Source organism: Lupinus angustifolius, chromosome LG08 (genome assembly GCF_001865875.1).
Source record: "Lupinus angustifolius cultivar Tanjil chromosome LG08, LupAngTanjil_v1.0, whole genome shotgun sequence".
NCBI lineage: Eukaryota > Viridiplantae > Streptophyta > Magnoliopsida > Fabales > Fabaceae > Lupinus > Lupinus angustifolius.
Window position 1 is genome coordinate 9,944,368 of NC_032016.1, and position 26,470 is coordinate 9,970,837.

The 26,470-nt window shown below is 34.7% G+C and overlaps 6 protein-coding genes and 1 long non-coding RNA gene across 11 annotated transcripts; 2 read left to right on the forward strand and 5 right to left on the reverse strand.

The window, feature by feature from the left end:
• Nucleotides 170–1,432, reverse strand: LOC109354630. Of its 2 annotated transcripts, none has more exons than XM_019597251.1 (2): nucleotides 1,254–1,432; nucleotides 170–1,221 (listed from the first exon to the last, which is right to left on the reverse strand). In XM_019597251.1, the coding sequence occupies exon 2, from the start codon at nucleotides 1,162–1,164 to the stop codon at nucleotides 412–414; it is 753 nt and encodes a 250-aa protein (XP_019452796.1). In that variant the 5' UTR covers nucleotides 1,165–1,221; nucleotides 1,254–1,432; the 3' UTR covers nucleotides 170–411. The 2 variants fall into 2 exon arrangements, with proteins under 2 accessions (XP_019452796.1, XP_019452797.1); XM_019597252.1 differs by having other exon boundaries at nucleotides 170–1,218; nucleotides 1,251–1,432.
• LOC109354625 lies at nucleotides 2,462–7,117 on the reverse strand. Its single transcript, XM_019597247.1, has 5 exons — nucleotides 6,123–7,117; nucleotides 5,843–6,031; nucleotides 4,886–4,968; nucleotides 3,083–4,065; nucleotides 2,462–2,962 (listed from the first exon to the last, which is right to left on the reverse strand). Exons 2-5 carry the CDS (start codon nucleotides 5,930–5,932, stop codon nucleotides 2,766–2,768), a joined length of 1,353 nt encoding a protein of 450 aa, XP_019452792.1. The 5' UTR covers nucleotides 5,933–6,031; nucleotides 6,123–7,117; the 3' UTR covers nucleotides 2,462–2,765.
• LOC109354623 (U-box domain-containing protein 32) lies at nucleotides 8,931–15,250 on the reverse strand. Of its 4 annotated transcripts, none has more exons than XM_019597243.1 (10): nucleotides 14,972–15,250; nucleotides 14,057–14,175; nucleotides 13,847–13,968; nucleotides 13,611–13,715; nucleotides 12,820–12,947; nucleotides 12,561–12,685; nucleotides 12,104–12,241; nucleotides 11,009–11,536; nucleotides 10,092–10,844; nucleotides 8,931–9,383 (listed from the first exon to the last, which is right to left on the reverse strand). In XM_019597243.1, the coding sequence occupies exons 1-10, from the start codon at nucleotides 15,132–15,134 to the stop codon at nucleotides 9,201–9,203; spliced, it is 2,364 nt and encodes a 787-aa protein (XP_019452788.1). In that variant the 5' UTR covers nucleotides 15,135–15,250; the 3' UTR covers nucleotides 8,931–9,200. The 4 variants fall into 4 exon arrangements, with proteins under 4 accessions (XP_019452788.1, XP_019452789.1, XP_019452787.1 ...); XM_019597244.1 differs by having other exon boundaries at nucleotides 12,561–12,676; nucleotides 14,057–14,178; XM_019597242.1 differs by having other exon boundaries at nucleotides 14,057–14,178.
• LOC109354633 lies at nucleotides 17,526–17,923 on the forward strand. The gene is made up of 2 exons (XR_002108581.1): nucleotides 17,526–17,599; nucleotides 17,749–17,923. It is a non-coding gene; the product is annotated as an uncharacterized LOC109354633 (long non-coding RNA).
• Nucleotides 19,561–21,012, forward strand: LOC109354632 (60S ribosomal protein L36-3-like). The gene is made up of 4 exons (XM_019597254.1): nucleotides 19,561–19,677; nucleotides 19,817–19,922; nucleotides 20,463–20,662; nucleotides 20,778–21,012. Exons 2-4 carry the CDS (start codon nucleotides 19,821–19,823, stop codon nucleotides 20,809–20,811), a joined length of 336 nt encoding a protein of 111 aa, XP_019452799.1. The 5' UTR covers nucleotides 19,561–19,677; nucleotides 19,817–19,820; the 3' UTR covers nucleotides 20,812–21,012.
• Nucleotides 21,507–22,095, reverse strand: LOC109354631 (protein NLP7-like). The gene has a single exon (XM_019597253.1). The coding sequence runs from the start codon at nucleotides 22,080–22,082 to the stop codon at nucleotides 21,531–21,533; it is 552 nt and encodes a 183-aa protein (XP_019452798.1). The 5' UTR covers nucleotides 22,083–22,095; the 3' UTR covers nucleotides 21,507–21,530.
• LOC109354627 (signal peptide peptidase-like 1) lies at nucleotides 22,784–25,971 on the reverse strand. The gene is made up of 4 exons (XM_019597249.1): nucleotides 25,869–25,971; nucleotides 24,581–25,466; nucleotides 23,755–23,955; nucleotides 22,784–23,029 (listed from the first exon to the last, which is right to left on the reverse strand). Exons 2-4 carry the CDS (start codon nucleotides 25,376–25,378, stop codon nucleotides 22,913–22,915), a joined length of 1,116 nt encoding a protein of 371 aa, XP_019452794.1. The 5' UTR covers nucleotides 25,379–25,466; nucleotides 25,869–25,971; the 3' UTR covers nucleotides 22,784–22,912.

The following is a 26,470-nucleotide window of genomic DNA, read 5'->3' on the forward strand; positions in this document are numbered from 1 at the left end:
CTTACATCTCTCTCCTCTTTTCCTCCTATTAAGATGATAAATACTTCAACCAATGTTATGATTTTTGGACTCCCATTTTTCCTCACCATAAGCTATCATAATCATGATTATGATTATGATTACAGTTATTCACATACATTTACACTAAACTCAAAATCAAAAAGATTAATTAACTTGTGGGCAATGTTGAGTGATGCATTTCTAAATGACCTCTTTATGTAAATAATAAAGATAATAACAACATATGCCATAGAGGAGAGTACATATATCTCTATGGCAAATACATTCACTATGTAAAGTGTAAACATCATATAGCAATCAAAAGGAAATTATGGTTCAAGACCTTATACATCATCAAAATGAAATTACATATCTACTCTATCAAATCACAACATAAATAATCCTCTTCCATCAGTTCTTCTCTTTGTAGCCAGAGTAATACTGCTTAAAAACTTTTGGAAGATAAATAGGCAACAGAAATCCAAATAAATTGAAGGACCAGAAAGCCATATTAGCCACTGCTAACACTCTCCCAACATAGATCCTCCTATCAGAACCATTGTGCTCTTCATTAACCTTATATATCTCATTTTTCAGCCACTCCATAAGAGTGAAAATCCTGATTGAGTTATAGAAGATAGGCACAAAGGCTCTTATTGGTGTTGAGAACCTATCAGAGAATGCCACACCTTCCATAAAAACTTGACTAGCCAATAGAAAAACATGGGGTGCTGCAGCTTTGATCCCTTCCTTATCACCCTCAAGTATTCCCTCTAAGATATAAGCTATTGGTGCAAAAAGTCCAATGATGGCACCTATGAATACATAAAGGCCAAGAACCTTGTTTTTGGGGTTGAAAATTGGTGGTTCCCTTGAAGGATGGAGGGCAGGGAAAGCAACCTTTGACATGAAAAACATGTAAATGAAGGATAAGACCACAGAAGCTAAATCTTCAAAGCTGACCATGCCACTTGCAGATAAGACTATGATCACAGCAAGGCAATTAAGTTGGCGAAAAGAGAGAAAAGTAGCTTTTTTTGGTGTGCTTGTGATGTTTGGTTTGTTGAGATTCTTGAGTGATTGGTCTTGTTGTTCTTTGTGCTCAACTTCTTGCTCTTTTGGGAGGCTAATATCATAGCTTGTTGGCCCAACCCCACCTGACATATTGAGAAACTGTGTGTGTGTATGTGTGATTGGAATGGAACAACTTTTGTTATCTAATATTCACAAAGAGAAGATGATTAAAGTTATATGATGGTGGAGAGAAATTGAAAACATTGAAAGCCTTTTTACTAGAGAAAAAAATGATGGGTATCTTGAATTGTAGTTTTCTTTAGTGAGATTGGTTGAGAGTGGAAATTTGATGTACGAGGATTATGGGCATAAGGAGGAAGATAAGGTTACATGATGCGGTGAAAATAGTGGACACGTGGGTGGCATGTTCATGTGAGTTTTAAGGTTAATAAGTTACATGTGTATGTGGCTTATTCATATTTGTGTTTAGGACATGTGTGTCTTTTACAATTATTGGGTGTGTGGTGTAGTGTTGGTTATGGATGCTGGTTCCAAGCCATGAGATACGGTATTCCATGGCCTATGATTAAGGAAGTGTCTGAGATTCTTGACCATGTGCTTGGACCAAACACGGAAAATAATGTCAAGTTTGGATTTATAGGCCTACCTATAAACCATAGTTTTGATAACCAACCAGGCATTGGTATATGGTATAAGGTCTTACTAGATCACCAAAGTCGAGAGTTTGATTCCTGAGAGCGACACTTGTTGGGAGGAGCAGTCACGGAACCCGAAAGAGATTAGTTTCTTACCCAAAAAGTGACGGAATACTCTTAGTAGTACAAAAAAAAAAATTTATATTTTGTTGTGATGGAAAATAGGATTGCCTTATATATGGTGAGTGGTTATGTGCCTACAGAAAAATCAAGAATTTTGAGTCAATTGCTAAACTACTAGAAACTAGGATTTAGTTGAGGATGTTTATTATAAGGTGTTTGTAAGTTTGGTTTGTATAGATTTTGAGGTAAGAGACGTCTGATTTGGACAAAAAGTATATGCAAATTTACATTAATATAAACTTTACTTCTAAATAAATTGGAGGTTGAAATAAATTGGTACAAATAACCCCAAGTCACGTCAAAAGATTAAGGACCGCACCAATAAAGTATTAGTCTAGTTGTGTAAGACACCGCTAGATCTCCAGGATTATCAAGAGGTCAATAGTTTGATTCTTGTGAGCAACATTTGTTGAAATGGACAGTCACACACCCTAAAAGAGATTAATTCCTTACCAAAAGGGTGGCAGGTTACCCTTAGTAGTATAGAAAAAGACCTTAACACACTACAATAAAATAAAATTCGGAGGCATTAGAGCAACAAAGTGGTAAGGCACAAAATTGAGAACTCAACAAAGAATTTTGGAAAATTATTCCAAAAAAGAGGAGGAAGAAAGGGGGGAAAACCTTGGTAAATATAAAAGGTGCCCTTTTAAAATAGCTAAACAAGTTTATAATACGAAATTTTGGAAACACAAGGAAAAAAGTCAGTACCTAATCTCCTATTATATAATTAAAAGGAAAGGTATGGAATAAAAAAGACTTAAACATCTGCTGTCTATCCACACAAAAAAGCCAAACTATGCAGGGTCCATATATGTATAATCATATAATCCAATTACTTATTTGTTCATTTCTTCTAGGTAGCTGCTTTTTGTTTGGGAATGTACTTCATCTTGATTCCCTTTCCAGTCTTCATTCTGGGTTTGGATTTAGTAACTCCGGCGTTGCAGGCAACAGGTTTTCTGCACTTGCAAGACTGCTAAATCTGTCAGCATCAGAAGATCCACATGTTGCTAATTCATAATCCTGCACCTCCTTGCATCCAGGAGGTTCAGTACCAAGTGAAAGAACCAATGTCACATGGTTTGATGAGATAGCCTCTTCCCATTCTGCAAGAATATTGTTCCATAGTTAGATCAAAGAAATTAAAGACCAACCAAGCATATAACCACACTGACAGTACAGTAGAATAGAAGAACAGCAAAAATATATATAGTGGTTAAGCTTACTTTGTGCAAGAAAGGCTTTTGCAGCATGTCTGGATATCCGGAATTTTCCTGGATCTACTTTAGCCCCTAGACCAGAGAGGTTGTTCTTGGAATCATTATCACTATCTATATTAAATGACCTTAAATTAATTTGACCTGGCAAAGTTTGATCATTTTTTCCATAAACTGCATCAGCTTCTGTTCCACCACTTTGAATTGGCAATGGATTTTTGGTACCATGTTGGCTAACTGGCCTCCAAAGCTTAACTGTGTTGCCACTCTTGAAGGAAGCAATTTTCATTGGCTTCTCCTGAGCACTATTCTGCTTGGCTAGATTCTCTATCTTGCACTCCGCATGAGATGCCACAGGATTACCTTCTGGTTGCCTGCAATTGCCAAGAGGAATCCATATAGATCCTATCAAAACTTGATGATTCTTACCTTGCTGTGGTTCTTTCTGCAGTCTGGCTTCTGACATCACCCCACCAATTTCTGGTTTAGGCTTTCGACGCCATACTTTACTACCTTTAAGAATAGGAGGTGCCTTTCGTTCATGGAGGGGACCACATTTACGAATGGCTTCACGCTTTGCATTTTGAGAATTCTGGCTCGCAAGCAAATCATTGGCTACAGCCTTTTGAGATTTTGGAATCCTGTGCCGCCTGGAAACTATCATGCGCTGACGATTATGTCTTTGTGACCTCTGTTGCTCAAAATTCTGGCGAGTATCAGAATCATTCCTCCACTGTGGATCCCCATCTACAACTTCAGTACTCTCTGGGCAGTGAACCGTTACATGTGGTGAAGGAGCATGATTCACAATTGTATCTGGATTATGTGCTTCAAAGTCATGTGTATCCAGAGATGCTTCTGCTGGCGATACAGCCTCTACTGTGCTTCTGTTGTTCTCTTTGATTTGTGTAGCAGCTTTAAGTCGTTCCTTTGCCTTCTTTTCTTTTCGTTTAAGCTTTTTCTTATGTTTCTTCTCCAAAATCCGAGCTTGCCTATAAATGAGGGAATATAATTAAGTAAAGAGCCCAATTATCCACGCATGACTAATATTAGAATAACTGAACCTAACTCCATTTCAAAAGCTAACTTATAAAGGGAGGGTTGTAGAAGTCATTATAAATGGTCCTTCACTCATACTCAACCAATGCGAGGACTAACACTTAACAACTAGCTTACAAGAGTACATTTCGAGCTGCATCTCTAACACTTTTTGGCTCTGATTAATGAATAAGTTAAAGAACAAAGGTTTACAAACACTCAAGTAATTAAAATAGTATAGCATAGTCTACTTATAGTCTTACATCAGAAGTCACTTAAGTCATAAGAAAATTCAGATCAAATAAAATAAAATTCTGAGTCCAAGTAGTGCAATGCTCTCTTGCTTTTTGTTTTCTAGCTTCATTGGTTTAATGGATGGTTATATGAGTTCCCTTATTTTAGCCATTTAATGACTAAAGAAAAAGTGTATGTTCAGTCTCCACTTCAAATCCTAATTTTCTTTAAATCAAGGTCACATCCTTGTAAAGGATTATGATAAAAATGAAGCACGTAAAGACAATCAAGAAAAAATTATAGAAGAGAAACAGAGAAAAAAATTCAAGCTAGCCTACTAAATTGTATTTCTCAAACTCAACCCCATAAACCCTTGAAAATTTGCCATTCTTCAAGAACCTAAAAATTGAAGTGAACATAAAGAATAACTCAGGGCTGATCAACAAGGCTGGATAAAAGTCAAAGAAAAAGGTAAGGATTGGGAAAAGGTAACACAACATGATAAATAAAAAGACAAATTGGTTATAGCACTACATTTACCTTCTCTGAGCAGCATCTTCTTCCATCAACAGCTTCTGGCACCTCAATGCTTCAGCATCCTTGTCAGCAAGACATGCCTTCGCCTATGTGAAAGGAAATCCATATGTCATCATGAGTAGGAATCAAAAGAATTAATTTAGAGAACCATTCGTTTTGGGTTAGCCACAATAAAATCAGGTTTGATGCTTGTACATGTACATGCAGGATATGCCATGGACTTTCGTACAGCTGGCACCTCTTGTAAGTGCTGGATTAACATCCCAATGCCTAAAAAGAGAAAATACATGAGAATTGGATAGGTTTTTCAGCATCCATAGATGCCTTAATCTGTTTCACGCTAATTTCCCTTTCTCATCTTCTATCCTTGTGCGCCTGCAGACTTGGTATCTATGTACATGTCTACATATGAAAATAGTCAAACCAAGATAGAACTATTGACTATTGAGTGTAATTCTAACCTACCCTTTTAGATACTTTCTCATCAATACCAATAAAAATAGAAAGGGGCGTCTTATCCAATAATTGTAACATTTATAGCTAGTGGCAGCTATGCCAAGATCCGGTAGAACCTTTGGAACAGTTAATGAACAAGATCCAAAGTAAACTCGGTTAGTTAATAACATGTGACATATTATGCTAATGTTCAATTGATCAACCAAAAATAAACCTAACTTAAAGATACCCATAAAATCACACAGCCACAAAACCCCAACTTCCACAAACAAGATCTATAGAATAGCAATCGATCCATCCAATGCCATTGATTAATATTTTAATGATTATGCAAGATTTATCTGCATCACAGGTATATCTAGGTAACACATGGTCAACCTTTGAAGTTTTAAGGCATTGTACAAGAAACACATCTTTGGATGCAAAATACCAAAGGCACCACATGAGAGGGGGTGGTAAGTTACAGGTGAACAGAGCAGATTTGAAGTAAGGCGAAACAATTACCAATTTCTGCTCTAGACAAGCAACTAGGGTTTTTGGCTCAAGACGCTTCTTTCTAGCCTCTCCATCAAAAACATATCTTTGCATCGACATCGCTGTCCCACATAAAAATGTTTTCTCACTGGAATCGTCAAGAATACCGAACTCTTGGGAAGATATACGAAAACTGGAAGGCCTAGATTCAACAATATCCTGCAAAAAATAAAGATAATACAGAATTTGTAAATCAAAGGTAGCAAAAATCTAACCAAAACAAATATTTGATAAGTCATAATCTTCTTACCAGAAGGTCAGAACCAGCCCTCAGTTAATTTTGTGGTAGAGGAGAAAATATTTGATCTTTAATAAGAGTTTCAGAGCATTTAAAATCGAAGACCCTGGAACTTCCTGGAAAGCGTTGAAAATGAGGAGAAAAATAAGATACTTAATAAATTAGGAAAGAGAAAAGGTGGAAAATAGTAAGAATTGAAAAGAGAAACCGCCGTGTCTCTGGTTGCATAGAACGTGTGTCGTTATCCTGAATAAATTTTTTATTTAAAAGGATAATTATTAATATCCCTAAACAAGAAGATAGGACAGATCAGAGTTCCCATTCACACTTGAAAAGGCATGTAAAACCTTCCAACAAATGAAGGGTAGTTTTCTAATCCAGTATGGTAATTAGAAAGATCTTTTAAATAGTCGAACAAAATAGCACACAAAACTGTAGCCATAGTTATCAATCTCAGATCGTGGCGGCCAATCCCAAAAACGCAATAGCGGGATGGCTACTAAACTGATGATCGTGTATATAATACAAACTTACAAATATAATACACATACAGATTCAACATAAAAGTACTTAACACTTAAGCAATTCATCATCAATACTCAATTAAAAATCCTAGTGGCTTTATAAAAATTTGTACCATAAACAAAGGAAAAATAGAACAAGCTTCAATGCTCAGTTTTTTTTAAAATCATCATTCATATGAATCAATGCGTTATGAGTAACTTGAAGTACTAATAAGAGGTCTCAAAAGCATAACCAATTATGCAAATTAAAATAAGAGTTATTGCTAACTTTTAACCATTCCTGCGAAATTTCTGATTCTGATGCTAGTGGTGGGATCGACGAGCAAACAAGGCCCCAACAAATTTTATTTAAAAGATATGTATATATATGTTCATATTATATATCATGATATCTTAGTATGAAAACTTGTTCTATCTTAGTGGTTTGTTGTTATTCATTCCAGCTATTTAATCTTTGTTCAAACCTCACTAAGAGTACGAGAAGATCAATCTACCAATTATTTTCTTCTCTTCAAAGGCTTAAACAAGTATGTTTTTTATTTTGGCTTCCCCGAGTTTCATGTTCAAGCTCTGCTACTGTTAGCGAAGGCATAAGATCAGTGATTTCTGGCAGGTAAGATTTGTCCAGAAAAGGGGAGAGCTCAACTGGAAAACCTGTTGGTATTGGGATTTTGCCCGGAATACGTGGCTGATCAGAAGAGTGTCAAAAGGGAAGAAGATGGGGCTGAACATGCATTGTGGCGCTATAATGTGATATTAATATAAATGAAGGAGCATGAATGCGAAAGGTATGCTTGTGAAAGTATATATATTTTTAAGGAGCATATTTATGAAAGAATTTCAATTCTCCAAGGCCTTAAATATGGCAAACTAACCAAGGCTTGCAGTAACAAAGGTTAGAATGTGAAAATGTGAATGTGAGACGCTTGTTACTCAAACGTCCCCATTTTCATCTCTTTCAATCATAGCCTAATAATATATATTTGCATATCAACAGTAAGCATGAAAGTCGAATAAAATAAAGATAGCTTCATCTTGAAATAAACTAAGCATGTAAAAGGAAAAAAGAGGATTTACCTCCAGCATCACATTCCTGAATGACACAGCTTCCCTTTACTCTTCTTCAGAGAGCTAGAAAATCATGAAAACAAACACTTCAAAACTATTTATAATGTTGTGTTGTTCATATTTCACATAAGCAAAATTCACAATGACGGAAGATTACCTTATTCCAATATGCCCTTAGGTTTGTTTGTGAGTTGAGTTTTGGAGTTATCTCGAGTGTATTTCATGGCTCTCAAGCCTTCCATTTCCCTTCTTTCCCCTCCAAAACTCAACTCACAAACAAACCCTAAAAGATCAATGTCTATTTTGGAGTCCTACAACATGTAATCAGCAATAGGCAACAATTAGGAAAACTTGGAAAAAACAAATAAACAAGAATATATGCTAAGGACAAGAATGTTGTAGATATTTGCTTGTCATGCTTTTTCAACCGATGGTGTAAACATATATGTCTTAATGGGAGAGCAAAACTGTAGAGAATACTTACATAGATTGAAAATCAATATTGGCAAAGATAGAGTAATTGTTAAACCATGTTGATTGATCTAAAGCATGAAATAATTGAATCCAATGTATAGGGTTGTAACCTGTAACCAACCCTATGGAAGATTCTTCTCCAATTGCTTTTCCGATTACAGTATCTTTCTCTTTCCATGACATTAGAACACTCCACCTCCACTGCACAAAGTATCAAGTAATAGATTTAAATTACACAAATAATAAAAATATAAACATCAAGGCTTATTTAAGGAAGATATAATTCATCTATTTGTAAAATGGTCGTTCAGTATACGAGACTCTTACTTAGTATGCTGTATGAGAACTGTGACCTCATGTTTACTAAACCACAAGACTTGAGAACTTTGTGAAAGGGAAAATTATAATTGATGAATATCTAAAGTAGAGTTAAATAATGGAAATATTGAAAAAAAGAGTCTAGGTTCATAAAAATTATAATATTGGAAAAGGGATTTAGAGTGTTTGGATTGTGAAAGAGAAGAAAGAAACAACTACTAACTACTACTATTTTATGATTAGAGGTTTATTGTATCTATTTACTATATTAAAAGAGTAAGGGAATATTCTTGGTAGTACAAAAAAACGAAATTACGACTTTTAGGTGGGTTTCAAGGGTGAGTTAGGATATGGATAAAAATTGAAGTTATGACAAGGGATTATAAAAAGACACTCAACATGTTTATTTCATCAAACATAATTTTCTAGTCATTAGTTAAATCATGTAATCCTTTGACTTGTAAGTTATTTTTTTACACCATCTTATCATTCCAGATAGTTTATTATCTAATTTTAATAAAGGGTTTCCAAGATTATACATTATAATCCATCATTTTAGAAACCTCCCATAAAAGGGGTAGTTTTAATTAAAATTTGCCTCCCCCTCAATTCTCCACCTTATCCTCCATTGAAACATACTATTAAGATAGTAACATGTTTGATATACATTTGAATATGTGCAAGTATAATGGACCATGAAGAAATTTCATATTAGTTGCTGCCACTCCTGAATTGCATTATGTAGCACATAGTTAGGCACCAAATCTGTGTGTTCAAGTTTAAGGTTTGTCATGGGGGAAGTGTTGTGACCACTATTCAACCATTCTTTTATTGCCTCTGCTTCATATGTATACCCATCTGCTGCTATGTATGGTTCTTCCATTACTTCCTGCACAATCATAAACAACAACTACCATTATCATTAGAGAATCAAGTATCTCCTCATGCCTCGAGTCTGGAGATAAGCTATCTCCTCATGCCTCGAGTCTGGAGATAAGTTATCTTCTCCAGCCACTAAAATCATGACATGTATCCTATTTTTTTTACTTTTAGAAATATTATTGTAGAAAATAGTTAAATGGGACATAAGTCATGATTTTAGTGGTAAATATGACTGGTATCAAGTATCCACAAACAAAATTGAGAATTTTGATAGAATGCAACTAGATTTGCTGGTGATTATTGGGTAGGTACTCATCTATCCAAGAATGAGTCAATAAGGGCCTATTTGATTTGTGAAAATGTTTTCTGTTTCCATTTTCTGTTTTATTAGTAATTACAAAATTGTCACATTGTTTCCATCATGTTTCCTCTTTTCATATATCTGTATAGGAAAAGTGAAAAGAATGGATACTATTTCCTGTACTGCATGAACACGGGAAACATAATGAAAATAAGGTGGCGATTTTGCAACTATTAAAAAAAGCCGAAAATGGAAGAAGAAAATGTTTTTGCAAACCAAACAAGATCTAAGAATGCCAATTCGTTCTATCAACAAGTTCTCGCAAAAAAAAAAAAGAGGTTTATCTAGCATTTTCCATGAAATAAAGGGCGGGATTTTGATAAAAATACATTTGCAACAATGCATGATCTTTACCTGGACAATGGGGCAGAGAAAATGCGGAGGAGGAGGGTGGTGAGGCTTCTTAGAAGCCAAATATGGTGGCATGTTGATGCAAGTAGTTCTGAATGGTTCAAGAACACTCCAGATTTCCGACACAAGGTCCGGCCTGTTCAACCAAGTCTTTTCACAACACCTCAATGCTAGACAAGCCAGCTGTTTAGTTTGATATAGCGGCCACTCCCCAGCAGAAAAGTCCAACACTGATTTTAGGTTGTCCTTTTCCAATGCACACTTCATGTCTCTAACTAGCCCAAAAAGTGGTCTTCCTGTTAGAAGTTGTAACAATATGACCCCAAATGAATACACATCTGATTCTGGTGTAAGCTTGCTAGTAACAAGATACTCTGGATCCACATACGCCATACTTTCATTCTTGTTCCTACATGCTGTGGTCGTGACCGCTGAATCCACACTACACTGGAATAAAGAAGGAATGCCCACGTCACTAAGTTTGGCAACAAAGTTAGCATCAAGGAGAACCTTGCTCGGTTTCAAATTCCCATGGATAATACAAGGATCATTGCAGTGAAGGAAGATAAGAGCAGAGCATATGTTAGCAGCAATTGATACTCGAATTTGCCATGGAAGTGAAGTCTTGTCTTTGCGGACAAGATGGCTTTCAAGGCTGCCATTGTTTAGGTACTCGTACACCAGTGACCTAGACTCTACACAGCTTCCAATTGGTGTTAACAGGTTTGGATGTCTAACCCGACTCAAAATCTCCACCTGAAATTCAACAACTAATTTAGACAGCGTAAGAAAAATTATGAGTTCTTCATGGAAGCAGAACCTGTGAGATTCATACAACCAAGATTTTTTGATAATCAGTCAATATAATTTAAACCCACATATATTTTAATATGGGAGACTGGGAATTTTAGAATATATACCTGGTGTTGGAACTCCAATTGGCTCTGACTTCCATAAGAGGGTAACATTTTTATGGCAACATGCATGTTGCAAAGCAAACCTTTATAAACACTTCCGTACCTTCCCTCTCCAATCTTCCAGGATGGGTCAAGATCATTAGTTGCCTCATTGATCTCTATAAAAGAAAATGCAGGGAATTCAACCCTATAAGACAATCTAGTATCCGCTTCTCTGAATTCCTTCAGCACTTTGACTTTCCTAACTGCATTTTTATGCTCTATCCTTAGCATATCTCGTTTTTCCCTGAAGCTTATCAAGAGGTCCACAGCTGATATGATCTTCTCTTCCAACTCTGTCACTGTACATTGGGACTCAGAAAGTTGGTTCTTAAGTGTTGACTTTCGGTCTTGGACCATCTGCAATTCATGCATTATTTCATCTTGCTGATTCTTCATTTCCTGTACTTGTTGTTTTACCCTGACTATTTGTTCTTCAACTTCTTTTCTTCTACTTATCTCCTTAGCACACAGGCTTTCTAATTCTTTATCCTGTCAAAACGCAAGTTGAAGCAGAGTTTCAGGAGAAAAATGAAATCAATCTAGCACATAAATAATCAGGCAACAGTTCGTAGAGCACATTTATTACACATATCTATGCAAACATGCCATCTATATGGACAAGCATAGACATTTGCCATGTTAAGCTGATGATCCTTTAGATATGATAATAAGGCTTATATTTTATGCCATTGTATCATAGATAATGTAATGGTGATAAGGATGCTTGGTGATGAAGGCATTATATCTGACCAAAATTAGGAGGAAAATGGTTGAGTGCAGAAAGTCAAGTATAAAGCTAAGAATGAAATAGTAAATGAACTGAGATGGTAATACAAGTCTTAGCCTTCTTCATAATGGCAAAGCAAGAACTTTGAGCCAGGTAAACCAGGTTAAAGTTTGATGAAACACACTCACTTTTTTTATTTTCAAATACTACATTCGGAATAGCTACTAAAGAATTAAACTGCAAGAAATCAACCCTGAAAAGCCATTAGAAATCAAAGACTTTTTCATTATTTTTTTATCTAAAAATTGAGCATCTGTTTTGATTTCGACCTCCAAAGTACTGCTATCCACTTTCCATCTCTTTAACACCACTCCAAATTCTTTTTGTCTCATGCTCTTAGCATCTATGATGGTTTCTTCCACTCTACCATCTATTTCACTTGATAGCTCCCCTTCATCTTTTTCCTCCTGAAGACCATAAACAATACTATGTTTACCAATTGGTTCGAAAAGGAAAGAAAATTCAAGACTATGATCGAAATGAATTTTTTTATAAATTGAAAAAATTCCACCAAAGTCATTCCAATATATACTAAGATCTTATTCACAATAAATCATGCCCTTATGTTGTACTAAAAAACGTGAATTTAATTAATGGCTATGTTCATTTAACTTTAAGTGCAGGCCAGCACACACAAAGATATCCTATAAGAAAATGGAAGTGATGGCGCGTGAAAATAGCAGAAACATGTGCACCAAAGGTTGAAGGAGAACAATCACTTCTCACCTCATGAAACAGAAAATCTGTTAACTTTGACCTTCGAACAAAACTACTTAAGGACCACTTTGATTGTAATGAACACTGAGAACTGACATTTCCAGTCTCTTCCGTATCACCAGAATCTGCACAACCCTGTCAAAAGTTATTCCAATAACAATCCTTATAGAAAATGATAAATGATGCGAACTGAAAAACATTGTGTAATTTTAAGATTAACAATTAAAAAAGAGAGAGAGAAAAAGGAAGGAAAATCTAGCAAGAATACCTGAATATTTCAATGCATTAGGATTCAATTCTGAATTTATCATCTCTGATTGTATGGCTTCTGTTTTTGAATTGAGGACCGACAATTGAGGGGCAGTCTCTACTTCAGATGTATGTTCACCATCTACCCTGTTTTATTGTTCACAATGCACAAAAGTGGAAGTGGCAGCAGATGTTACTACCTGAATGAATTATTATCAAAACTGCAGAATATTTTAAAAAACGCCAAGTGGAAAGATCAAAGCATGCTATAAGGGCATCTGAACAGAACATAGTAATCAGGATTCAGGAGTTTTGATCCCTTTTGTTCTTTTGATTTTCCACCACTTACTCAGTGTCTTCTAAATCATCTACACTCAGAATATGAAATGCAAATTATTTTTTGTAAATTATATAAAACAATTAGTCTATTACTGTCCACCGAAGCATTATATAGATCTTGAAGGCTCAACTTAAGCCATGGTGTAACTTTCATAGAATGACTTTTCACAAGATGCATAATTGGACTAAAAGCTCCCATTACATAAATCATTTTAACAACATCTATATTAATCTGAAACTGATTTTTACACTTCATTAATATAAATGAAAATTAAAGTATAGTATACTTTTCAATTGTAAGAAAATATCAAGTAAATGAATAAATACTCATTGATATCAAATTCTCTCAAATATGACCTGAGACGGAAATTAACGGATCCTAACCCACCCCACCTAGATGTAAATGTAGGGGTGGTATCTTTAGAAAAATGAGGAATGAAGGGTGACCAGATCTATCATGAATACAAGTACCTAGTACGTGTGGGTTCGCCTTTGCAAATGAGCCATATATTACAGGACAGGAATGCCTGTTCACGTACAATAATAGCTTTCTCGGACTCTTGCTCAACCAGTTCACTGCAATTCCAACAACTAAGGTTCAGTAATCTATATAAAAGATTCAGATTGACGCGTAACTCTAATAAAAGGGAAAAAGGAAAGCGACGATAGCATTAAAATAAAAAGCAACTGAGATTTTGAATTGATACCCCGAATTAGATTTATCTGCTGCTTCTCCCATTACAAGCCATCTAATATTGTGTTGAGCAATAGCTTCTGCAATCCCTTTCTCAATATCATCCTTATCAATCAACAATACCTTGGCCTTTACCTACAGACATATGCTATAATTTAAACACACTCTAGACTTCTTCAAGAAATAGTTACTAAACAGGACAAGCATCTCCTAATTGTGTTACTTTTAGCTTTTTAAGGATGAAAATATATTGGTCTAGGAGTTCATGCACTTGTTTACTCCCTTGCTCCTGGAATGCCTTGATTGCATGGTCACTTGGTTCAATTGCAGAGAGGTTCCTGTCTGCTGCACATGCAAACAGAAAAAAACAAATGAAAAAATGTAAGGTAGATCGGTAGCCTGTTACATATGTCAACTTATCAGGTAAGACCTACTCTGAACAAAGATATCCGGAACAGACTCAGTATAACCAAGAGCAGCTATATGGAAACCAAAAATAAAAGCCAGTACCAAAATAGAGCACATAATTTTTTAAGGAAACCCTGTGCCTTTCGGAACCTATTATTAATTTTCATATGCATGCCTTTTGCTCAGATTTTCATCAGGCATCTAAGAAACAAGTTAAGCTTGCCCTTTGAAACCTTGGCACTTCACAGACTCATAACAGGCCAAAGTTGACTCCAATTAGTGAATTACCAAAACAGTTTCATCATTTATTTCATCACTGACTTGCACCATCAAATGGTTCAATTCAATATCATCACTCTTCCTATCTTCTTAAACAAGCTCTTATGGAAATAAAAATCATTAAAAACAAGATGAAACAAATAGACACATACATGATCCAACCCAAAACTTAATTCCTAAATTAGCATCCCTTTAATCCCACAAGCAAAGTAGATAATTAAATAAATAAAGCAACCCACCACTAATTTCCCATTAAAAATCATATTTTTCCCACAAATTTGATTCCATGAGCAGAAAAACACCCAAAAGAATAAGAACATAACAATTGTCAAAAAATACCCAGAATTGAAGAGAGATTCAAGTTAGCAACCATTTAAGTCAAAAAGCAAAATAAGAAAGTAAATAACTGAGCAACAGATTTGATAAAAGGCATAATTGAAAGGAGGCTGACTGAAGGAATTGGTCGAATAAGGTTGGTGAACATGAAGGAGACAAATTGGTCTGGCAGAGAAAGTGTGAATGGTCCAGTACAATAGTTGTTTGGTCTTATTAACGTTGTTCCCGACAGCAACATAGACAGTGTCATCCATTGCTGCAGCTCCAACACTACCCATCAATGAATTGAAATTAGAATCGGTAGAATCAAGAGAGTAAGAGGGTGTTGGAGTGTGGCACACGGGATAGTGTGTTGGTGAACAAATTTGGGAAATGAAGAATAGTGAGGAAAGAAGCTTCACCACAAAGTTAGGAAATTAATAGTTAATAGTGTCAGATTATTGTAATATTGTATTGTCTTAAAGGATAATAATAGGTTGGACTTAGCTAATTGTAATGGCTATTAGTAAATATTATTTTTATATTGTAGTTGCTCTAGCCACCGGTCCACCACTAAATGTAATGAAATTGAACAAAGTAATATTTCCGATCGGATGAAGAAGTTCTTATTTCTTCTTTTGTTTTCAATGATAAAAATATTATTTCATTATAAATAAAATGATAAATATTATAGCATGTTCGGTTTGTTTTCCTTTTTGTAGTGCTTAAATTAGAGAGGATTCATACTTAATAAAATTTGGAGGCCAAAAGTTTTATTTATTTATTAGCTTCCAGAAGAGAGGAGATGCGTCTTTGAATCAAAGGGAGAGGAAAGATGGTTTTGGTTGTCCTTTGGCTTATACTCCGATCAGATTGAATGGACAATTGGTGACCTCAGGTGAGGGGCACAAAGGGAAGGGTATAATCAATATTGCTTTCTAGTCTCACCCAAGAGTCCCCGAAAGAGCCACTAGTAAGTAAGAGTCTTTCTTATCTTTTATTACAACTAGTAGGAAACTCGTGCATTCGCACGGGTGATAATGTATGTTGCATGAATTTAATTAAAGATTGACAACTTAAGTTGTTAATGAAAATGATATTAATGATTACTTATTAAAACATTGTTTGTAATATTTCATTGTTGATGTAAAAATAATGAGACTATGAAATTGTATTAAACCTGTAATGTTAAAATAATGAAAAATGTTATAAAAATTCGAATGAATTTATTTGCAAAGAGGATGTTTGTTAACATGAGAATGTGAATAAATATTACCTCATAAACCTTGTTTTGTATATAGTTGATTGTTGATGTAAAGTTGTTGTACATTGAGATGATATTGAATCTGTTATTAAAAAAATTGTATTAGTTAGAAATAAATATTTGAAACATAATGTAAAATAAGTTAGAGAATATCTGTTACAGATTTTGGAAAACTTCTTTATAAACGACATTTGTTGTTGTCTTCAGTGGTTTACCATCCTTGTCATGTATCAATATCTTCAATCCTTTTTTGCTCTGTACTCTTGAAACAACTATATATAATTGACCATAACTGAATACTGGTTTAGGCAAATACAACCCTACGCTCTGTAGTTTAATTGAAGATATGCAGTTTCATAAAATAATTATGAGAGTACAATTTGGGCTGAAAAGCGCGAGACATAGAGACAGAGGTTTATAGAAAGTGGAATGTGGAATGGATAAAGAGAAGGGATCGACTAGAGCCCAAGCAAAAGGCCAAAGAGACAAAGAACCATCAGCGTGTAAAGACCTTGGTAAGACACCTAAGATATAGACCTCGATGTCTGGTGAGAAAAGACCCTAATCAGAAGAATCATTGAGAAGGAGCGGTAGTCGAGAAGAAGTAAGGAAATGCTCAAAAAGTGTCATTTCACACCTATATGAGATGTTAATTTCACGATTTATAAAATGTTCACTCAAAAGCTTGAACTAGGTTACCTACGACCCTATAGACTAAAAAGGATACGTTAGAATTTCTAAATATAGACTATCTTATACGAGATTGATTAAATAAAAGAATGATTTGTTGGTGTGTCTATTTTATTGGTTTATCCATTTGCTAGACTTAACATGCATTCTTTCAATTACTTCGATCATTCTCAAATATTTGATTAGTAATATTAATATAAATATATTTATATTATATCAAATTAAAGTAAATACAACGTTCCTTGATTTTTGAGTTAAAATATTTGTAAAACTAATTATACACATTTTGCTTTAGAGTAAATTATTATAGGGTTAAAATTTAAGCTAAGATACATTTTTTGTCATTTATCTTATTCATAAGTTTTAATTTAGTAACGTAACAAAATAAAGTATAAATTAATCATTTATCTTTTTTAGGTTTCATGTGAATACTAAGTCCTGAAAATTACACATGACCTACGCTCATTTATAAGTGACGACATATATGTGTTTTTAGGAGAATTAATACATACGTGATATAATGAAGGTGAGAATAAATGATACTTAGAATGGGAAAATATATATATATATTTTAAGATAGATAATATACTTTTTTTCTCATAAAAGTAGATTATAAACCTTATACTATGGCTATGATTTCCCTACATATTTATCATTTTTTCAAGGTCTTGTCCATGACCCAAAAGGGCATAACGGTCCACTAACAAGGCCACAAGAATGAGCCCATAAATGTTAAATTTCCAATAAGATTGATGAGTTGAAATTACTTGGTGTAAGGGTTTGCACTTTCATATCTCAGCAAAAATTAAGGTACGATACTCTGCTTTCTCGTTATTATTTACCAAATTAAATTAACTGTTTTTTCTATTTACCAATTTTTGAATCCGAATTCCTTAACGTTTGTTCCTAAACTCATTGAATTGAAACTATTGCAATTTCGTCTAAAATGTGTTATGCAGTGTTGATTCTTAATTAAAATCTATCTATGGATCAAAAAGTAGAAGAGAATAACAGTGTGAAGAAAAGAATATCAGCATGTGATGTTGATGCTTTAAAGAAATGTTTGGAAGATAACAAAGGTGACTATGTCAAATGCAAGTCACAGATTGAAGCTTTCAAATCGTCATGCTCACTTAAAAAACCAAACCCATCATCTATTCATTGATTCAAGTTTTATATTAGAACATGCCTTTCAGTTTTAATTTTGATTTATGGGTTTTGCTTTTTTTAATCAAAGTGGAGATAAACTATTCCCAAGTTGTATTGAGAAAATAATATGTTTTCAATTTGTAGCCTTGTCCAATGGATTTAATATATATACACGAACGGTGGAAATGTTTTTTACCCTATCAACAAATCATCGCCATTGTTGGATGATGTGCTGACAGTGCAGATGTCTTAAACTCTTGTGGAGTTACAGTTATGAATTGGGTTTCATTGATGGTGGTGTGATGACTTTTTTAGGATGAGAATCAACAAACACTACATATGCTGAAGGGTTTCTAATGCCACTGCTACACTTTTGGTAGCATCAAACTTTCCAAGTGAGTTAATTTGATCAGTCTAGTTTGAAATAGTTCAATAACTTTGTTGAACCGTAGTTGGATTGTTTACTTATTTACCTTGAGTAGCCAACCATGTAATAATGTAAAAGATGACGAATTGCATCGAATCATCTACCGCCCACTCGAACCAGTAACTCGTAACTATGAGTCTGTTTTTCCTTACAAGCTCTGTCTCAAAAAAATTGTTGTATATGAAGACCTTATAGCAGCAGGGGTGACATCAGAATTTATTAGGTAGAAGTAAATGAGCAAAATTTACACAATTGTTTGATGGGAATTATGGGATTGGTGGCATGACAAATAAGGGAGTCATTCAAACAGAACAGCTTAGAAAATGGATGCTATAAGTGAATTTGAAAGCACTGAACCCAACAAACAAAACTGCAACTAAAGCTTTTCTACTTTACTTTCTGTACCTGGCTTGCCACCATATTCTTTGCCAAATTAGATGACACTTTTTTTAATGGGTGTGAGGGGGAAACAATGTAAAGTATTTTCCCTTAACTGTTTTTCCCACAAGCACAAGACATATACAAATCTGGTTTTTTCTAGTCAAACACGAGTAGTTATGATGTGAATGTGAAGAAGTGGGAGATGTGTGAGACATTTTCTTAATGAATGGTCAAGTTTAGTTTACAAAATTATGTGAGGATATGTCAATCACTTTACCCCTTGATGAGAAAAATATATGTACGAGAGTTAGCCTCACATACTTATAGATGTTTCTGATTCGTACAAGATTGTCTTCAGTGCGATGATACCTATGAGAAACCAAAAAAATCACTTTACCACTAAAATTATACTTTCCCTCCCTTCTAAACATTTGTATCAAACAATCTATTTTTTTAAAAAAACTGATCCCTCACCCTCACTCTCATTCTCTCACTTGCCTCAAACCAAACACAGTTTATTTATGCATCCTAAATAGATGTAATTTTTCCCATGTACTAAATTCCTCATATGCGACTTCTAAATTGAGAAGTTAAATCTCATACTTCTTAATATGTTAAACAATAAATTTCCTAGGAAAAATTATGCTCTCACATGTGTTTATAATAAGAAAATGATATTGAAGCAATAAATTCGATATCACATGTAAAAATAAATCATTTGTAATTGATATTAATATGACATGGTAAGATATGTCCAAGAGAATCATTAGAAGTTCATATTGACATAGGTATATGGGCCAAACCCAATTGCCATATTGACATTGGATCCATGACCCGACTTTGACGAAATCGAAGCAGCATTCATATAAACCCTATTCTCCTTCAGTTCCCTCCTATTGTGTTAGGGTTCAACAATATACCAATACCACAGGTAAATCTTTCTTCATTTCGTTCTTTTTCTCCCTCTTTTCTTCACTCAAACCTGTTTTTACTACTGATTGTTCCTATTAGCTTCTTCTTATTACGTAAACCATCGACAAATTTGAAACTTTGTTTTTGTTATGTGTTAGGGAAATGGCTCCTAAACAGCCAAGTACTGGTCTTTTCGTTGGATTGAACAAAGGTCACATTGTTACCAAAAGGGAATTGCCACCACGCCCTTCAGATCGCAAAGGGGTATCTTTCATTTCTTAACTTGTTTACAATTATATGTTACTTTTACTGGATGATACTGCATATGAATGCGTTTTACTTTAGACATTCGAGAAAAAAACTTAGTTCATGTTCTTTAGTTACTTGCTGTGATGTTATGACTTTTATTGGAGAACAACATAATTATTGTTATTTTATCGTAATTGAATGTCTTTTTTCAACTGAATTTTTGAACTCTTGTCTTCAGTGATAAGAGTTTTTGTTTAGCAACTGAGTCTATCTTTTGCAAACTTATTTTGCTTCCCTATTACACTTCATAAGCTGTATTCAGTGATTTATAAATCTAAATATCTATGCTGCCACCATCTGTAGCCAGAATGAAACAAGCTTAAGGTTGGATTTGTTTGAAGCATTTGCGATGGTTAATCTTTGTTAAGTGAAAATAAAGTAAGGTGCATGTTAGAGGTGGTAATCCATCAATCCACCATAGAACTAGTACAACTAAAGTTGTGGTGAGCGGCTTGCTTATTTAACTGTGGTTCTAAAAAATGTGTTGTTTTGCAGAAAACAAGCAAGAGGGTGGTCTTTGTCAAGAATCTCATTCGTGAGGTTGCTGGTTTTGCGCCTTATGAGAAGCGTATAACTGAGTTGCTCAAGGTTGGCAAGGATAAAAGAGCACTGAAAGTTGCAAAGAGGAAGCTTGGAACCCACAAGCGGGCGAAGAGAAAGCGTGAGGAGATGTCCAGTGTTCTCCGCAAGATAAGGTTGTCCCATGTTCTTTTGTCAATATTATGCATACCCATGATTTGTTGATTTTAAGCACTCTTGAGTAGACTTAGTGTTGATTGTTGCTTATGTCAATTTCTTAATTTTGTGCAGGGCTGGTGGTGGAGCCGGTGACAAGAAGAAATAAACCTACTTTAATTTGTTCTATTGTCATAGGACAAATCAATGTTTTGATGGATATGGTGTCCTGATTTTGTTTTAGTCCAAGTTTTTAGTTTAAGAGATATGTTTATTTAACTCAGACATGATTTATGGACGTATGTTCAGGTTTATGTTTTATTTTTACCAGAAATGTGAGTTAATCTATTTCAAGCTAACATTCTACCCTATTTTCATTGCTTATATACTACAACCTTCTGAATCTGATGAGTCTTGCATTCCCAGCTTGTTCTGTGAATGATGATACTGTAATGAGTGAAGATTGGTCATAGCATCAAAAAACAGATGAATGATGAAAAATAATATTCTCACGTATTTTTGTTAGACCAACAATTTCAGCACATGGTGGCTATTGTTATAATGCTATATTTGGATGGATGGGACAAAGTGGAATCAATCTCCATTTTGTTGTTTGATAGTTTGTTTATTTATTTATCAAAAACCATAATGGAATTGGACCTATCCCTTTCCATAGTTCTTGAATACCTCAAGTTATCCTGTAATTTAAAGGAATGGAAACATTTTAAGATTGAGGAAGCTTTTCCCATTCAACGTAAGTAACATCCAACTAATAATAAAATAATGCATGTAAAATTAGTATTTTGATATTATTTACAACCCATAATATAGGATTATTTACAACCCATAATATAATCATCAGTTTCTTACACAATTTGAGAAATCATCCTAAGACCACAATAACCTAAATATTTGTGTACAAAGTTGTCCTATATATGATATGATCACCCTACTCCCCTGTGCTTTCACAAGAGCTTCCAAGATTGGACACTGTATCTTGCACCAAAACCTGATAATGTTGCTTCCTGATGATCTTGAAACATCAATGCACTCCTGCAGATCTGCATCACAGGCTATCAAAACCCATTCATTATCACCATCCAGGTACTTGATATCATATGTACCAACTTCTAATTTCAATCTCTTGCCAACTTCTTCTCTCAAATCCACAACACTACAACTCAAAGAGACCCGGAACCTTATGATATCTTGTTTATATGTTGCCTTAATAGTCACACTGTTCGATTGTTTCCTAGCTGCAAAAGGTGTCACTTTGTTATTAAGAGTATGCAAGCTTTGCTTTGGAACCGAATCCGAGCATGGCAGATTAGTCCCACACGCTTCTGGAACCATATCCTCCAAAATGGCTTCTGCTACTGAAGGACACAAATTTGTCAAGTCTTTGGAACTACCAGCATCCTCTATTATGACATGAACCATGTGAATATATCCTTGGCAGGACTTTCAATTGAAGGACTAAAATGACATGAACCATGTGAAGTAGGATTTGTGCTATCTCCACTTGAGCCACTCTTAGTTATAGTTCTTTTTGGATCTTTCACAACTTCTTGACTAGACGTGGCTATATTGTAAATCACTTTCTCAAGACTCCTTGTCCTTCCTCCTAGCAATTGATCTTCCATCACAGCCTGTTTGTTTGTTTCTGATATTTTAGAAGCATCAAATTCATTATGTTTCATTTGAGGTTCTGATGGCCTAATGCTTAATAAGGCTTGTTGGCTGAACTTGATTGGAGTAGAAGGATCACGAAAGGAACCAACAGTGTTGGGGAGTGGACTTGTGTTGAGAGAACTCAAGTCAAACACTACTTAGCACCATGGACAGATTCAATAATATGACAAGTGAAAAAGAAACGATTTTCCCTTTTCCTCACAGCAAGGTTTTTGGAGACTCCAAACTCAACTTCTACTTGCATGTGTTAAATAGATGTATGTTTCTGTTGTTGTTGTAATAGAAAGTGCATGGTTAAACCATTACATTAAGGTAATAAATCTACACCTATCAAAAATTAATTTTTGAAGTATTGTTAGCCCATTAAATTATTATTTCAGAAATGCACTCATAAGGAGTTCATGAAATTTTCTTTCTTTTAAATTATGTGTGGTCTACAAATAGAAACATCTAGTGATAACATGAACATTTAATGTAAATTTTGTTGGTAAGTCTGATGAAGAAAGACAATGGTGAATACAAAGTTTTTGTTTGACTATAAAACCAGCGGTTAGGAACTTGAACAAGAAGATAATATACTAAATTTCTATTTCACGATCTTTATCATTGAGATTTGGAATGCTTCCTTCCCACAACTCCAGTAGCTCCTTTTTTATCCATGAGACCACAATTACAGGTCCCAAAGTAGAAGGCACCTACATAATGAACCAAGAAAGGGAACATTGTTAAAGGCACAAATATGTGAAACCAGATTCAAGCATAATGACACCGGAAACGTGAAGCTGGCTGTACCAGGCTGCAGGTTTGCAAGAATAGTTTAAAGTTACAGTAACTGAGACTTATTTTAAAATTATCTGATCGAAAAAGATCGGAACTTGGGAATTGGGATATTTTACCAATTAAGAGCATTGCCACAAGACTCAATGTCTTTGGATTGCTACAGATTTTGACAGACAAACACATATTCCAAATGGAACAGTGCACAAACTCAATATACACTTTTTCTCCCTACTTCACTCAGTATTTTGTAGTTAAAATGTTCAATTACAATTTACTGTTCCAATACAAATCTAACAAACACTAGTCAAATCTAGTAGTTATAGAAAGCACGTTTGGCTTATTTAGCAAAAAAAATCACATACTCATGTCAAAGTCGGTATGATCAGTATGAATACACAGAAAGCAATTCAGCAAGATAGTACACAACTTGTACAGTGAAAAAAAAAATAATTCAAGTATAACAGTTTAATTCGTAAGCAATCAATATGACTGCTTTCATGTACCTGTTATACAAACTAAAGTTTGTCGATATATAAAAAAGTACAGCAGCAAGAACACAATTCAGGAATACATGATTAATAAAGACTGAAATAGACAAGGTAATAATAAGACTATTAGGATGAAGAAAAGACACAAGTACCAGATACAGAAGTGCAGGTTGAGGTGAACTAGTCAAGACACCAGCTGCCAAAGCAGTTACCAGGCCCACGGCATACCCAGGTAGTGCATACCATATGTATTTGTGCCCCTTTGAGGAGTGTAACTCAAAGAGATTTATTGTATCTTTGCTCTTTCGATAATCAAAGCAGAGGACTAAAGCCAGGAGCATGCTTGGGATAGCCTATAAAAATGAGGAAAAATATTAAACACCAAACGAAGTTTTGAAGAAAGAAAAATAAAAAAAATATCGAAATAAAGGCTAGCCCAGGCTGATATGGAAGTTTAATGATATTATGAACACATCGATCGATACAATGTATGCACACATGAATCATGGTGCACTGCGGGACCTGAAAATTCTGATTATAATATGCTCAATAATGTCTGCATAACATGCACAACAGGACTCAAATCAAACCACCTTGCAGCACAAGAAGTCTTTCAAGATTTCATATCCAATATAAACTTGATGTGGAAGAAATGGGATAAAAGGGAGGGCGAGGAGAGGGTTACCTTAATAGCTACAAAAGAATGAACAACAATCCTCTGTTCTTATTCTTTTTCATAGTTCCAATGATTCTACATGCAATAAATCCAGTGCAGCATACTACTTTTTTGTGATAGTAAATAGATGAAAGGACAATCTAAACTTTTTTTTTGTGATTGGGTAGGGAGGATTTCTTATCCTCTTGTAACATTCTCCCTTCTCTTCTAATTTATTTCTTTTCATATAAAAAGGACAATGTAAACTACACAAACGGTTAAGGGCATGTAGCAATAAACATTAAAGAATAAGAATATCATACCATGTCCCCTAGACCCAGCATCATGAATTCTCTCACGTTTTCTCCAGGAACAGTGCCACCCAACAAATTTCTCGGAAAAACAATCTTTACAGGCAACTCCAATTTCTTTGTTATATGTTGCAACCCAGGAAGACTTAAACTATTAGCAACAGTGTGCACTGGATTTGATGCTTGCTGTGTTGCCACTGATACCATGACATTTGCCCCAAAAAATCTTTCAGAGAAGAAAACCCAGAAAATGTCATATACAAATAGACAAAGAAGGAGCATTGCACAAATCTTGATATTTGGAAGACGCACATGGCTTACGAACGCAATGCATATAGATATGCCTAATAAATTGTTCAGTATCCAATGACCAGAAACAAGCCAAGCAGCCACTGTGACAATGCAGGCTAACAATAGCATTCCTTGGATCCGAGTAAAAGATTTTGAGCAACAACGAGAAACATAAGGATCGGCTAAACCAAATTGTGACTTCACATAGGCAACATAAGGAGAGAAGCAGAAGAAAAGGGATGATACAGAAGCAATGGCAGTGAATGCCGTGAGAATCTGTGAGACAGATGAGAACAGGTAGAACATCAAAAGCAAGCTAAAAGAGCTCATCACAGGGATCATTAATGCTTGGGACCTATCCAATGTAATGGATGCTTCTGAAAAGTCAAGATTACGCTCCATCTCTTTCCCGTAATTTAGAGCGCGAAATGCAGATCCAAATGTCACAGCTACAGCAGTAGTGATAAGTGTGACGGGCGCAGGCTCCAGCAAATATGAAAGTTTCCAAAGGGACTCCATTTTACACAAACTTACCACCTAAGACTTTGCAACCAAAGTTGCACAGTTTTTTCAGAAACAGATAACTATGCAGAGAAAGTCATGCAACCTGCAAGCATCAAATGAACCTTCTAAGTATTCTTCATTGAAAACAACAGATAAAAATTACCACTTTCAGAATCTTGCAATTCTATTTAAAAAGAACATTTATTTCTATGATTTTCATTTCCTGCACAACCCTAAATCAATTATATGTGATCTCTTCCTACAAAACAATTAAACATGGTATTATATAATAACACTAAAATTCCAATTATCCCATTGTTTTCTCTCAGCCAATTATCGAAGAAAAAACGCTACTAAAACACACCCACAGCGCAAAAGTTGAATTTTTTGAAGGAATCGGTGAATAAAACTTTTTCCCAAAAATCGATTAAAGCGAGGTGAGATCTGAAAAAAGGAAAGAAGAGGAATTAGGGTTTGGGGGAATGATCAAAGAAGAAGGACTAACCTTGGACTTTTGGCAGAGCTGAAGAGAGAGAGAGAGAGAGAGAGAGATTCTTTGGTTTGGTTTCTCTGCGCAAAGTGAAAGTGAAGTGAATGACAATCTATCTCTATTTTCATTTCCACCCCAATACTTTACGTGTTTTCCTTCTTCATTCTTTTTTTATGTATTATATATATATTTTTCATCATAATAGATTCATTTATCTCCGATTTAAGTTATATTGTTTATATATCAAATAAGTAAAACTTAAAATTATTTAAGATTTTTCTTTTTTTTTTTCTGATGATTTATTTCACTCACTCGTTTAAGAAAGGAAGGAGTGAGATTTAATATAACTTAAAGTTATACTATCCTTCTGCTCATTTCTTTTCATTGGCCCTGAAGAGCATTCTCGATGCAAAATAGTTTTGGATTGTTTTTTCAATGACTTGAAAACACAATCATACAACCTCTCGGGTATTCAACAAAATACTTCAAAAGCATTTTATATGTTAAGGATTTGGCCACTTTTAGAGTAACAAATTGGGTCAAGTAAGGTTGGCATGCCACTTTAATGTAATTTTTTATAATGTTTAAATTAAATCAGATTAAGATAACATATTCAT